General features: G+C 36.6%; 2 protein-coding genes across 2 annotated transcripts; one reads left to right on the forward strand and one right to left on the reverse strand.

The window, feature by feature from the left end:
- Window positions 1–4,342: 4,342 nt before the first annotated feature.
- On the forward strand, window positions 4,343–7,256 carry LOC149005902 (non-specific phospholipase C6-like). The gene is made up of 4 exons (XM_089168981.1): window positions 4,343–5,244; window positions 6,009–6,441; window positions 6,546–6,722; window positions 6,952–7,256. The coding sequence occupies exons 1-4, from the start codon at window positions 4,579–4,581 to the stop codon at window positions 7,254–7,256; spliced, it is 1,581 nt and encodes a 526-aa protein (XP_089025107.1). The 5' UTR covers window positions 4,343–4,578.
- A 3,327-nt stretch (window positions 7,257–10,583) lies between these two features.
- LOC149005903 (lectin-like) lies at window positions 10,584–13,428 on the reverse strand. Its single transcript, XM_089168614.1, has 4 exons — window positions 13,195–13,428; window positions 13,003–13,121; window positions 12,247–12,714; window positions 10,584–11,188 (listed from the first exon to the last, which is right to left on the reverse strand). The coding sequence occupies exons 1-4, from the start codon at window positions 13,366–13,368 to the stop codon at window positions 10,819–10,821; spliced, it is 1,131 nt and encodes a 376-aa protein (XP_089024740.1). The 5' UTR covers window positions 13,369–13,428; the 3' UTR covers window positions 10,584–10,818.
- Between the last annotated feature and the right edge of the window lie 1,198 nt (window positions 13,429–14,626).

The raw sequence follows: 14,626 nt of genomic DNA on the forward strand, positions 1-14,626 counted from the left end.
TAGAGGAAAAAAATCACATTTTTCCTTTATTTGGTGGTTTCTTTCGAAAAAAGAAAAGTGAAATTGTTAGGTTTTTTATTAAAAACTATATTATCTATATGTTAAGTTTCAAAATTAGTTTTTGCATTTCTTTTATTTAATTGTTTTGTTTGTGTGTGGGACCCTTGTGGTAAGGGTGGTAATGAGGCACCATGAGGTAAGGATGGTAATGAGGCACCATGAGTAAAGGAGGCCCTTCATGACCTTGGTTATGAGGCTCTTCATGACATTGGTCATGTATCTTAATGGTTTTGATCATGCTGGTGTGGTGGGCTTACTTGAATGGTGGAATTACTCAAATTCTACCGCTTGACCTTCATTTCTCATTTCAACTTCATGATCATTCATGGCCATTACCATAAGTGGGGGTTAAGGTTTTTGAATGGGTTAAAGCTTATTCATTCCAAAGAAGTGAATATGAGAATTACTTCCCCAAGTAGTGGGGAGGTTAGGTCAAGGGGGTTTATTCACATTAGTGGAGGAGGGACAAACCATTGATTCTCCATTAGTGGAGAATTGATTCTCCCCTTGTGAGAATGTGTGGTTTGGGCCTATATAAACCCAACCTTTCCTTGCATGTGGTGTGGAATTGTGGTGTGCAATTGAGACACTCCTCACTCTCACATTATTTGTTTTACAAAGTTCATTTCTTTATTGAGTTGTCTAAGTGTTGTGCTCTAGCTTTTGGCTCCTTGAAGGGACTAGAAGAACTACCTCATCTTCTAGTTGGAGGTTGCTTTATCTTGGAAGTGGTGGTGCGAAGAACCCTTGGTAGTAGGGTGCATCAATTACCTTAAAGACAACATTCAAGGTGTGACTCAACCTCATCGATCGGTGGATTGTTCGGTTGCAACTACAAGTTCTTCAGATTTGCTAAAGATCTTCATCTCTCAATTGTATTGCAATTTCATTTTTGTGAGTTTGAAGAATTTGTAATACAATTACCCCAACAAGAATTAAAGTTAATTTTTTCCTATTAAGGGTAGTATTATAACTTGAAAAAAGAGCAAATAAGTAAAAAGATAATTGCATGGTTATTTTTTGGATTTTGAAAAAATATATAGATGCCACATCATCAGTAAACTGATGGAGCTTAACGGTAGGGGGCATTAGTAATTGTTGACAAAGTTAAAGGTTGGAATAGTAATTTTAAAAAGTACAAGGGATAAAATAGTAATAAAATCAAAGTACAAGGGACAACAGTAATTATCCCTTTTTATTTTTATATTCAAGAATTTTATAAGTTTATAAATTTACAAATGGAAACCCTTACTGTTGGACACCACCGCCCCCAACGGAAGTCACCCACCACCCAATCACCTAAAAAAAGATGAGAGAGAAAGAGAGAGGAAAAAAATCCATTGAATATTGAGGGAGATGGTGAGTGGAGGAGGAGAAGCTTGAGTTTTTGCCGGAGATTGGAGAGTTTCTTCGGATTGCTTCCTCCTATCGTCGCTTGAAAACTCCTTTTTAGCCATCGCCATTGAAGAAGAAGAAGAATGAAGTCTGTGGTGGGCCTGAGAAAGAGATCCAAAATTGTTCTTCGCATGTTGATGTAGGGATCTAATGGAGTGATTCCATCTACAGAACCCTTTATCCTGCTTTGACAGCAGCCACAATCCAAGCCCTGTTCGTTGAACTCATTTTGTGTTCTTAAATCTCTTGAAATCTATAAAACTATGGGCAAGAAAACAAGAAGCAGATTGATGGAGTGTGATTATGATTTTGTTGTGTTTATAAAGTTCAACAATCCCGGATTTAGGATTTTCAGACTTAATTTGAATATGATTGAAAGTTCTTCATTCTTTTCTTTTTCCATAGAGTGAAGACTGAAGAGTTCGACCTAACAAACTAATTCGTTGAAGCACAATTAATTATTTCTTGGTATTCCTTCTAACAAAAAAAATATTAATTACAAGGCACTCGAATCTATCAGAAGCATTATTGAAAAAAAAATAAAATAAAATTCAGAATTCAATACATTTACCAAAAAAACAGAAGATGCAAAGTGAGAACGGAGAAATTTTAACATGCTCTCAACCAAAATTTCTCACCTGGAAATCAAGATGTAATGCTAATAAATTTCTGTTCAATATAGTTATTCAATCGAAATTTATACAGTGAACCTTAATTTTTTCTTCTTCTTTTCAGTCATCAAGCTATCTGCAGAGTCTTTATTGCTTCTTGGAGTTTCTCCTGGATCTCATCATCTGTGTATCCGTGATCAATCAGTTTCTCTTCCAGCATCACAAGTTTCAGTTGAATCTGTTGCTTCCTGTCATGCTCTAGGATCTCCCTGTTGGGTTTGTTCACATCAGCGACAGCCACGCTCTGATCTCCCTGAAATCCCTTCTTCTCTACTCTAGGGTTCTTTGGCTTCACGAAAAATTTGTTCTCCTGGGCATACTGCAATCCCATGCCGTTGTAATCGCTCACTGGAATTGGGAAACTAGAATTGATGTTCACCGAAGCAGGAGATATGATGTGAAATCTTAAGACGAAAAAATCGAAGCAGTGATGTGAAATCGTAATCGAAAACAGGAATGTGAAATTGGTGAATCTGTGAAGGAGAAAGGAACGTGTTTTATAAACGCAAATATCGTGACCGACTCAGACTCGAATTCCGATTTGCAAATCGCGACACACTTCAACCGTTATTCGAACTCCACCATGCGATGTGGTATTATTGTCTTATAAGTTATAATATAACTATATAAGTGTATAACTAATAACAATATTATTATCTTAATCCCTTTTATTATTTATAAATATTAATCGATCAGTAATTTGTTCATTTTACAATTACTTCTTGCTGTGTAGATTAATTAATGTTGTGGTTTTTTTTTTCTCTTCCAAAATGCCAATAATAGCCCTTAAGGGTATGTTATTACTGTTTTACCCTTGGTTTGATTTTATCCGTTTCAGCTACTCATGCTCGTAATACCATTAAGTTGAAAATTTTTCAATGGTCAGATTTAAAATATTTAAAAAAAAGTTTTACTCAAATAGATTATATTTTTGAAAATAATTACTAATTTCAAATTTTGTTATAATTTTTGTCCCCCAATCAATGTTCTACCATGGATTACCCAAATTATCCTTTAAGTCTTTTATTGCAAATGATGAAACAGAAAAATGATATGAGGACTAAGAGCTACAAAAGGCAAGATGTCATCGACTCTAAAATTGCTAAAAGACCGGAAGAAATTCATAAAAAATTTGGGATTTGATAATTATTTTAAAATAATATGATCTGCTTAAGTAATTTTTTTTTAAAAAAAAAATCTTATTGAATAAATATATATATTTTTTAAAATCAGACTATTTAGAAGATTTTCCCTTTTTTTTTCTCTAAAAGGGTCATTTGAATTAAAAAACAAAAAAATCAAACAAAATCATACAATCAAGAACCAACCCTCAATCTCACAAGATCAATTGCCCCTAGTGACACCTAATCTCACTGGTTCCATTTCATAGAAAATAAAGATTCATAAGTATATATGGTACATACAAGAATTATGGTACATTCTAAGACACTATATATGGTACATACAAGAAGTGTGAAAAAAACCAAAACCTATATATAATTTAGTATTCTAGGTCAATGACCTTCAGCATATATAATAAGGCAAAATACCCATATGATTGCTTATTTGAAAAGTAAAATAACCCCTCTTGAATACGAAAGCAGGTCCTGAATCAGATTAGAGCGTGGAAGATATTTTGGTTGCTTCTTTATCAATAAAAAAATAAAACTTAGAAACTATCTTCTATGAAGCTGTTTGCATTAATTTTATAGTCTTTTATTTGGTGATTACCTTCTGATAATTCTGTTTTTATCTTGTTTGGAAAGTAATCAAACTACAGATTTTTGAGCCCATTGTACACGTACAACAATTTTTTGAACTCACTCCAGTTCAAAATGGGATATTCCTCGAAATGCTAAAAGAATGTTGCTGAAGAGCCTTACATATTATTTCGAATTTCATTCCAATAATAAAATTCTAGGGACTTCCTGAGTTCTATATAATATCAGTTTGCCAATAAGAAAAAATTAGTAAAAAGAACCATAAATGAATACATCTCCCACAAGTTTAACTAACAATCAGACCTTGAACACTATAATTTTTTTTGTATTTGTATTCTCCAAGGCATTCTAAATGCATTAAACAAGCAAAAGAAAATGCTGTGGCATGTTTCATGAGCAAGTACAGATTGAGATTATTTTTTTGACTTTGGTACTCATCTGTAGTATCTGAGAAACATTTAAGTTGGTCATTTCAGTTCTCCAGAATCAATTTGTTTCAAGCTTACAAAACCATGCAAAATGCCATTGTTAACTAGTAGGTGCATGGCTAGTGCTCTCTGGAGATAATTTGCTTTCCTTTCTATAAACCCTTGTGAGAACTGCAACTGTGTAACCCAAATCAAATTTCAGATTCAGTTTCTTCCCAAGTCTATAATCCTCATCAATCTAATACCATATACATGAGAGCCGCTTCATAACTTCCAGACACCACCTCTCTCTTTCTGGAAAGTATGGAGCAATTCAAAACCAAACCATCTCCATTCCGTTCTTCTTTCCTCATTGTCCTCATTTTCTCTTCTGCTTTTCAATCAGAAATCTCTGCTTCTTCTACTGAACAACCCATTAAAACTGTTGTTGTTCTTATGATGGAGAACCGATCCTTTGATCATATGATTGGTTGGATGCAGAAATCTGTTAATCCTTTGATCGATGGTGTCAATGGCACACAATGCAATCCTGTGTCTACTGGAACCCCAGAATCTCAATTAGTTTGTGTCACTGATGATGCCGAATACGTAGATCCAAATCCAGGTCACTCTTACCAGGAGATTAGAGATCAGGTCTTTGGCATCAATGGCGGTGAAACTACTCCTTCCATGAAAGGATTTGTGGAACAAGCACTGTCCAAGTCCAATGAAATGGCAGAAGCTGTCATGAAAGGCTTCCATCCCAGTGCTGTACCAGTTTATGCTTCTCTGGTTAGAGAATTTGCTGTTTATGATCGATGGTTTGCTGCTATGCCTGCATCAACTCAGCCAAATAGGCTCTTCACTTGGTCTGCTACATCTTATGGAACAATAGGCGTAGACAAGTTTAAAATCTTTAAAGGGTATCCACAGAAAACCATCTTTGATTCTCTTCATGAGGATGGAGTTGATTTTGGTATCTACTTCCAGGTAAGGATGTCAAAACCATTTGAAATTCTTTATCAAATTCAACTGAGTCATCTACATGGAAATATCATGAATCGCTTGATATATAGCTTCAATTTTCGTTCAAAAAACTATGAGATATCTTAGGACCTTTTTGGTATCAATTCTCACTATCATTTTATGAGTTTTTATTTATTTATTATTATTATTTTATGTATTTGATATTTATTTGATATTCTATTTTATTTAAGAAAAAAAAAATTCTCAATCTATAATATAATTTTTATCTATTATTCATGAGGATGCTAAGATGGATGAGTGGCAAAACTAGGAGGAAAGATGGAAGCGACAATGAGGGGGGGGCGGAGCGGCGGGGCGCCGGGACCGCCCCGGGGGACCTGCGGGCGGCGGGGGGGGGGGGTTTGGCCGCTGGGGGCTTGGGCTTTTGTTGTTGTTGTGTATCATGAAAAAATCCATTCTATTCATTTTTGCACAAGCCACCCATATCCCAATGTTATCAATTTTTATCTTGACATATCAAATTTATTTTGGACAAAAGTTAAGGAAGCATTTTTTATTTTCGATAAAAAATGAATTCTTATATTTATTTATTTATTTTAAATTTAAATTAATAAAATAAAGAATGAAAATTGATACCAAAAAAATCCCAAATCCATCTGAGTCATCTACATGGTAATATCATGAAATCATTTAATTTATAAAGCTTCAAATTGAACTTTCATCTTGTAACACTATTTAACGCTAGTCTTCAATTCATTTATTTTCAGGCAATCCCCACAACACTAGTCTTTCGAAATCTGCGAAAACTGAGATACATACCAAAATTCCATCAGTTTGATCTCACATTCAAGAGACATGCCAGAGAAGGGATATTGCCTAACTTCACTGTGATTGAGCCAAGGTACTTTGACCTCCTTAATTTTCCTGCGAACGATGATCATCCTTCTCATGATGTTGCAAATGGGCAAAAGTTTGTGAAGGAGGTCTATGAAGCATTAAGATCCAGTCCTCAATGGAATCAGACTCTTCTGGTGATTACTTATGATGAACATGGTGGATTCTATGATCATGTTCCTCCTCCTATGAATGTTCCCAACCCTGATGGAAAAATTGGACCTGCTCCTTACAACTTCACATTTGATAGATTGGGAGTTCGAGTGCCCACGATCATGGTCTCACCATGGATAAAAAAAGGAACAGGTACTCCTTAAATTTCAAACGAGATGGCTTCTTCAAAATTGTTCCTGCAAATTTCTCTCTATGTATTCTGATATTCTGATAACTTGATTTCCATCTTTCTGCAGTGGTGGGTAAAGCAAATGGGCCTACGCCGAGCTCGGAGTATGAGCACTCCTCCATAGCAGCAACTGTAAAGAAGATTTTCAATCTTTCTTCTGATTTCTTGACCAAGAGAGATGCATGGGCAGGGACATTTGAGGATATTGTGGGAGAGCTAACCTCACCTAGAACTGATTGTCCAGGTATGTCTCCCACAAATTAATCACAACTCACAAGTCTTATGCTTCCATTAATTCAATACATGAAAGATGAAAGGAAGGACTAGGTCTCAGACCATGGCACTTGCTTGCACTAGACAAAAGGCAGAAATTAGGGCTATAATAGGTCGAGATAGGCCAGGCTTCTTAAAACTGTAACCTAAACATTGAATCTAATAATCTAATAGAGCTAACTATTATGGAAATTTTGCAGAGGTGTTACCAGAGGTGACTCCGTTAAGAAATGCAAGCAGTGAAATAGAAGGAAGAAGGCTTTCAGAGTTTCAACAAGAAGTGATGCATTTAGCTGTTACTCTTGGTGGTGATCACACTTCGAGCAGTCTGATAGATGAGATAAACGAGAGAATGACTGTGAGAGAGGGTCACGAATATGCATCTAACGCTGTCTCCAAATTCATAAGGGCTAGCCAGGAAGCCATGGAGTTGGATGCACCTGACTCTGCCATAGTTGACATGCTAGCCTTCACCACCACAACAGAATCACTGTTCGACCCTTGAAGCATTCTCTTTTTCTGGTTAGAAGCAGGTCAGATTCTTTCCAAAAACAAAAAAGTTCTTGCATAGGGGAGACTCTCTTAATGTGACAAAAAGAATAGATGTAAGATTTCATCTTAGACAATGCCATCAGCAGAAGAATGTACCTTTCTTGATATAAACAGGAATATTGAAATTTGATGAAGAAGTGATTAAGGATTTTGCAGCTGAGTTCGCTAGAAAACGTGAAATATAATTCCATTTCCTTGATGCAATGTATAGTTACTTGGGTTTGAGGAGACCATGAATAATATTGTATATATCAAATTACAAATTAGCAAAAAATCTGTATATCCCTTCACGGCTTCACGCCATACTTTCTTCTCTGTGAGCGTAACAAGCACTCTTTTCATATTTAGGACCCAAGAAGAATTGAATGCATGAGTTTTTAAAGTGTGACGTGTGGGTCTTGGTACCAAGGAAGCAAACTCTCGAAGTGTGTTGAAAATTATCATTCTTGCCAAAGGTGATGGGAAACCAATCTCAGACATACATGTGAGGCATGGAGCTCACACCCTAGATGTAAGGTCTCTACTTGAGCAAGCATTTTCATTAAGCACAACCAAAGGTCAAAATTTCTATTCGCCTAGAATATATGGCATTCAGAGAAACTTTCAGTACTTGGACATGTTTTTTGCATTCAAAAGAACACGCGGCTCTTTAATTAACAAAGCTGTCTATTAATTATTGGGCTCCAACCATTTAGATCCATTAGTACTCACTGTGATTGGCTGGCTTAGCTACACCCTTCATTTTTCGCCATTTAATATGTGCCTTCTCTTTCAGAAATTCACTTAGCATGAGTCTACGAAGAGTGTTGTTCCGAAACAAATCAACGTGAACAACATGAAACTACCAATAGATAAGATTGAGTTATGTGAATGTTGATTCATATATCATGATTAGCATAGAGGAGGAAAGCCAATAAACAAGTAAGCATACAGGAACCGAGCTAATGTAAATAGGAAGCATTTTATGAGCCTGGCCAACAGAAGCACACTCCTCTTCATGGTTGGAGTTTGTTGGGCAGTGAGGGTGGCTTGTAATGAAGGCTATTTGCATATGGAAGATGGCTTGGTTACTTGTTCATAACAGCAGCGGATTAGTTGTTGCACTTGGGAAAGAGTGATTCATGAAGATTCAGGGATATGTAAAGGAGTTTGAAGAAGAAATATCTCACAACAAAGATCCCAGAACCTTCAAATGTTCAAAGAACTAATGGAAGAAGACTGAACAAAATTGAGCTGGAAAGAGTATTCCTCAAGACCAGATATGACGTGAATCGAGATATGATGTGAAATTGTAGGACCAAATAAATAAGGGATAATTACTATTGTCCCTTGTAGTTTGATTTTATTACGAATTAAACCCTATTCTTTACGAAATTGCTGTTGCCCCCTTCCTTATAACGGTGTTAAGTAGCCGTTAAGTTTGAATATGTAATATCTAATTTGCTCTTTATTAAAATTAAAAAAATCAAAAGACATTACTATCCCATTTATAAAAACCAGATTAAATGTCAATTTTACCCTAAACTTCATTTATTTTGAATTAATGATGGGCAAATCCAATCGGTTTGGTTTCCCCCTTCACTGCTTCTTTTTTTGAATTAAGAAATGGGCTGCATCTGTTTGGTTTCCCACCTTCCTAACTTCATTTTTTTGAATTAAAAAATAAGCAAAATCCAAATCCATTTGCCTTCCCACTTCACTAACTTCATTTATTTGAAAATATATTAGGTGATATTCAATTTCCAATTTGGTTGAGTTCGTTTTCCTTCCTCTTTGGTTTCTTTTGGTTTTATTCAATCATTCTTTCTTTATTTGTGGTTTTTTAGAATGCCTTATGTTACTTTTTCTTCCGTTTTGGGTACTCGTCTTGCGGGTTGTAGAGATAGTATGGGTATTTTGGGGTTTTGAGAATATGATGCCACATCCTCGCTACGGACTTCGGTGGGGGCTGTTTTGTAGCGTCAATGTTCGATTAGTAATTTTGAGTCGGGGGATCGGTGTAATAAAACAATACGGGGGCCAATAGTAATTATCCCGATAAATAATAATATTTATCCTAAAAAATAATAAATGATAATATTTTTTATGAGAAGCAGCAAATTAATTTTTTCTTGGGTAGAAGGCGCATAATTACATTAGTAACAATTAAAGCGGGCGGCACATTCTAATCTAGATCTTCTCTCCGGGTCGCCTTTTCTCATCCTTCCCCTCCTGGCCTCTTTGGTCGTTTCTGGCTGGAGTGTCCGTCCCTATGGAGCATTCTTTTACATGGTAGCTAATTAGAACGCTAACAGGCCCAAGGATGTTCCATTCTGGGGGTAGAGTACTATTCCATCCATCAAAATCAAAAAGCACATGACCTATATGTAGTCCTTTAGTACATAATAGCATACCGCATCCCTTAGTAAAATGCAACTACTAAGACTTCCAATTAGATGAAGAGGTTTTCCCATTCACTTTGGTCGCGGTTCTATCTGCCACAGGCTACTCATTGGTAATCCATCCTCTTAGTGGTCATGATGAGCCATGGCGGTCCCGAGTTTAGGGTCTCCAAGTTTGTGGTGCGGCTTGTCTTGAGTTTCTAGAAAAAATATTGTTCTCCCCAATACTAAAACAATATCATATCTTATCCCTTGTACAATTTGGAATTATTAATTGATCCTTGAAATTGGCCAACATTTTTGGAATGTAAACTTAAGGTTGTAAAAGTAGGGTTCTATATGAAACTCTTATCTTACTTAAATATAGAATTGTTTTTGAAATTTGAGGTTTTTAAATAATAATTGACGCTTATCTTCAGTAAAAGACATTAATGGAAGGGTGAGGTTTGTTCATCTTGGTAGAAAAGCAAACAAAGCTCCTGATTGGATGTCTAGGGTGCAACTGTCCCTAGACCCTGGGCTTTCTCCCGATCCTCCGCTGGGTTGAAGGATTCTCTGGTGGATAGAGATCTTGTTTGTTAGTTTCTGTTTGTTTCTTTGGGTTGTTTAACCCCGTCTTTGTACCCGGAAAAAAAAAAAGACATTAAATGTAATATCGAAAGGTTTTCAATATTTTATTTTAATAAAAATAAAAGAATAATTTTCATTTGGATGGATGCGAATCATATTTGATCTAAAAGAGTAACCATTTTTTAAGATTCGAGAAGCGATTTTTTTTTTCTTTCTAAAACAAGTACGAAGTAGCACCAGCAAGTTAGACTGATTTGATCCGATTCAAGGCTAATGAATGGTCTTAGTTTAGTTCAGGATAATTAAAAATGGAGTTCAACTCGCCACCGTATGAAGATAGTTTTTAAATATTTAGTTGCATTCCTATGTGCAAATCTAAAGAGAAACAAGGCAGACAACAAGCATATTTCAGATTTCATAAGCTAATAGATGGATATATACCATAATATATGGTATCATGGTCATTATTCCACCTTATTTAGTGGTATTACTTATTATTGCATTTTAAATATGCTAGCCATTCTCCACCTTATTTAGATACATAGACTTGTTTGAACCATTAACTTAGTTCTTTGGACGAATGACAACACGCTTGATAACCAGCCCTTTCTTCCACTGACCACCTGCAGTTTCAAAGAGGGAGAATTGTATTTCTCCACAATTTCCTGGGCATTTCTTGAACTCCCCAACTTTGAGCTCCACCCATTGACCCTTTGGCTTGTGCTGAATGCATTCTTTACGTTCATGTATTTTTCCATCAGGAAGTACGAGTTGGAGATTAACAGGAACTTCAAACCCATATGCATCATCTTTCAGCATTACAACAAAAGCCACCTCATATGTTATTCCTGGAGAGAGCTTTGATATGTTGAGTTTTCCTTTCACTTCGAGCCAGCACACATTCACAAGTTCAGCAACGTCGACTAGAATGTTACTGTGAACACAGAACAAACACATTAGGAATAGAACAAAGTGCTCATGCCTGCTCAAGAAAAATGAGTTTCTTGCAGGATCAATATTAAAACACAAGAATTCCACTCAGAAGTTCATCTTAGTTGGATGTGCATGCATGCTCAATCAAACATATATGGACCCAGACTGGTGATCTAGCTGGCTTTTTCAAGCAATCAACTTGAATTAGAAACCCCAAAACCCAGGTGGTGGCCATGGAAAGGCTCTACTGAAAACAACAACTCTCTCAATTTGGAGCATATATGGCCTCTAGGTTTGGTGCCATCAGCCATCTTTCAGCATAAAAGTCCGAGCTTTAGGGTGGAAAGTCTCTTATAGGTTCACAAGCCAGGCAGCCTATATTGTTATGTTCTAATATTGGTCATCATTAGTTAGGATCTAATGTAGTGTGTCTTACTGTTGCCATTAACTGTAGAACTTAGTGTTGTCTATAGGGATCTTCGCATCCAGCTCTTTGTGCATCCATCCAACCAATCGAACGGCATTGAAATGCACCAAGAGATGGACCATCGAATATTTTAAAGCATATCATGGATTTGATGGTCCAACTCTTTGTGCAGCTAGACGGATTGGACACACAAAAAGCTGAACATAGAGGATCTGTGTGTTATCTATAACTACTGACTAGAAACAAGATTCTGGATATTCCAAACTAGATACTTAGGGTGTAATGCTTAAATTATAGTCCTAACATATGTTAATTACTACACACTTAATGTGGGTTTAGAGTCTGGATTCTCTACCCATTAGGATGGAAGTCTATGCTCCCCTCATACTACTCCGATGCACAATAGGGGTTGGACCCACCTTAGAGTGCTACAAAAATGAATATAGGTGGGATCCCAGTAGACGCCACCTAGGCGCTCAACCACCATTTGTATGATGGATAAGTTTGAAGGGAGCATAAAACTCGAACTTGATGGATGGATAGAGGGTCTAGACTCGCAAGACTAGACCTCACATTCATGGCCATTAAGACAGTGGTTGCATCAGAGCTTGGAAAAATGCCTGTAAGATTACCTTGTTTCATTCAAACAGTACCAGCGCCAGTATCGCTGGTCATCACCCCAAGTGATTGAAAGATCCTTTGAGATCACTGTGAAGTGGTTGTGACTGCTGATGCTCTTTGGTCGTATAATGGCTCCCTTGATGACAAGCCCACTCTTCCATTGCCCTCCCTTGATTTCAAGAAGGGAGAACTGCATGTCTCCATCCATATTTTGACATGTCCAGAACTCCCCAACAGGAACTTCAAACCACTGCCTTTTCGGCTTGGAAAGCAAATGCTCTTTACGTTCGTGCTTCTTTTTATCAGGGAGTGTGAGTTCAAAGTTCACTGGAGCTTCCCATCCACAAGCACAATCTTTCAACATCATCACAAATGCCACCTCATACATGACTCCTGGTGAGAGATTTGATGTGTCAAGCTTCCCATGCACCTCAAGCCAACAGACGTTTATGAGTTCAGCTATCTCAACACGCACATTGCTGTGAATCAAAGTCAAGATGGAACATAATGCTTAGTCCAAATCATAATCAATATGAACAAAATGTTGAGGTTCTTGATTTTGGCAACTAATGTTCTAATGGTGTAATGGGCCTTATGGAAGAGTTCATGAACTCTAGACCATAGAGTTGTTTATAAATACTAGCTATAAGCAATGGTCTCGGTATTCCAACCTAGATACTTAGGCTCTAATGCTTTAAGCAAACCCTAACTCAAACCCAAAAAGCAGAAAATGATGTAATATGTATAGGATACTATTGTTAAAGAACCTGGTTTCTTGCAAAGAATCCCATTTCCAGTAACGTTTGTCATCACCCCAAGTGATCGAAAGATCTCTTGCAAATAACATGAAACAGTTGTGGCCTGTTTTGGGATCAATCCAATACTTCTGCATCAAATTGAAAAAGAAATTTTTAGATTAGCTGAACATATAACAGTGGGTTGGAATTATCCGCGCTTACCTTTCGTTTTTGGTCTAAGAAGATTCCAGAGGACAGACTCTCAAACAGCTTCTCAGTAGAGATTCCTCGGTCGTGTGATTCCGAACGTTTCATGATAGCTCTGCAGTTATGAGGTAGCCTTGAATCTGGCCCATGAATAGCAATTTCGCATCCATTGCCATGAAATGGTGCCATCGTTGTTGCTTCAATGGATCAAGAACCTCTTGTTTAAACAAGCCAGATCCTGCTATGAGTCCTTTGGTTTTGGTGTTCCCATGTCTCAAGGTATTTATAACATGATAAAGTTGGAAAACATCCAGCTATTGATGAATATTATTGTTGCTATCATATCAAGATTCTTCAGTGATGAGGCATTGTCTAAAACCTTGCTACTTTATTCTCCATTCTAATATTTTGATGTAGTGATTGGTAGATATATATATATCAACTACATATATTAGGCTCATATTCTCATTCATGAATTAGTTGGCCGGCAACATCTTTTTATCCCATCATTTGACGTTGAGCCCTTAACTTAGGCATATTCCTTTTTGATAACGTTTCACTATTCATCACTTTTGAATCTGAAATGGTGCTGCTTTAGAATTAGATGCTTGAATTGTTGGAGAGTTCATGGCCTGCACTACTTTCTTATACCTTGTCTGTATTTAGCCAAAAGTCATAAACTTTTGTCAGTTCCAATCAATGATTCCATTTGATGTCTTGATATTTCAAAATAATCAAGGTTATCTTCTATGTCCTAATAATTCATTCTTCTCCCATGGAACCTGCTCTCCAATCCCACCAGTGTTTTTGCATAAGATCTGTCTGATTCAAGTCTTTAATGACTTGCCCATGTCGAAACTCTCTTCCAGTTGAATCCTTTCTATCGTGATCTTGCCAAAAAAGAGAAATTTCTCTTAGTAGAACTCGCCACCCACAGCTTACAAGAGGAGAATTTCCTCCAGTCCAGAATCATCAAATGGCATGAGCTAGAATGCTTGAAACCTCTTCCACCGTTCTCTCAAAGCTCACCATACTTACAACACTATTCCAATCCTCCTCTTAGTAGATGAAGTTTGAATCAATGTCTTTACCTTAGTAGGATAGTTAATTGGTTTGGCTTGTGTTCCAGACTTCCATCTCATAAACGCAGATTTTGTAGAGACGCATATATGCTCGTTAATGAATTAAATAACTTTGATCATTAGCTGTGAGTGATGGAATTACATCTCATAACATTTTTGTGATTAAACAAGAGCATGTTGGCTTCGTTGTACAACTAATTCGCATTCCAATTTGACCAAAATTCATTGTCGCCAATCTAGACATCTAGCACTTCTCTCCATTTCAAAATTAGAAGTTGCAGTTTTCTAATCACCAACAAATTTGGATGTTTATTTTAACCAAACTGGAGAATAGATAAATCATACTACTATGTAAAAATACAAAC

Source organism: Hakea prostrata, chromosome 9, assembly GCF_041222555.1.
Source record: "Hakea prostrata isolate BN-2017 chromosome 9, UWA_Hpros_2, whole genome shotgun sequence".
Taxonomy (NCBI): Eukaryota; Viridiplantae; Streptophyta; class Magnoliopsida; order Proteales; family Proteaceae; genus Hakea; species Hakea prostrata.

Excerpts from the sequence above, each read along its gene's own strand:
- LOC149005902 (XM_089168981.1), top strand. The coding sequence starts at position 4,579 with ATGGAGCAATTCAAAACCAAACCATCTCCATTCCGTTCTTCTTTCCTC. Across the intron at positions 6,442-6,545 it reads ATGGATAAAAAAAGGAACAG|TGGTGGGTAAAGCAAATGGG; the intron begins GTACTCCTTAAA and ends ATCTTTCTGCAG. Across the intron at positions 6,723-6,951 it reads ACCTAGAACTGATTGTCCAG|AGGTGTTACCAGAGGTGACT; the intron begins GTATGTCTCCCA and ends GAAATTTTGCAG.
- LOC149005903 (XM_089168614.1), bottom strand. The coding sequence starts at position 13,368 with ATGGCACCATTTCATGGCAATGGATGCGAAATTGCTATTCATGGGCCA. Across the intron at positions 13,122-13,194 it reads TCTTAGACCAAAAACGAAAG|AAGTATTGGATTGATCCCAA; the intron begins GTAAGCGCGGAT and ends AATTTGATGCAG. Across the intron at positions 11,189-12,246 it reads TACTGTTTGAATGAAACAAG|TAACATTCTAGTCGACGTTG; the intron begins GTAATCTTACAG and ends CTGTGTTCACAG.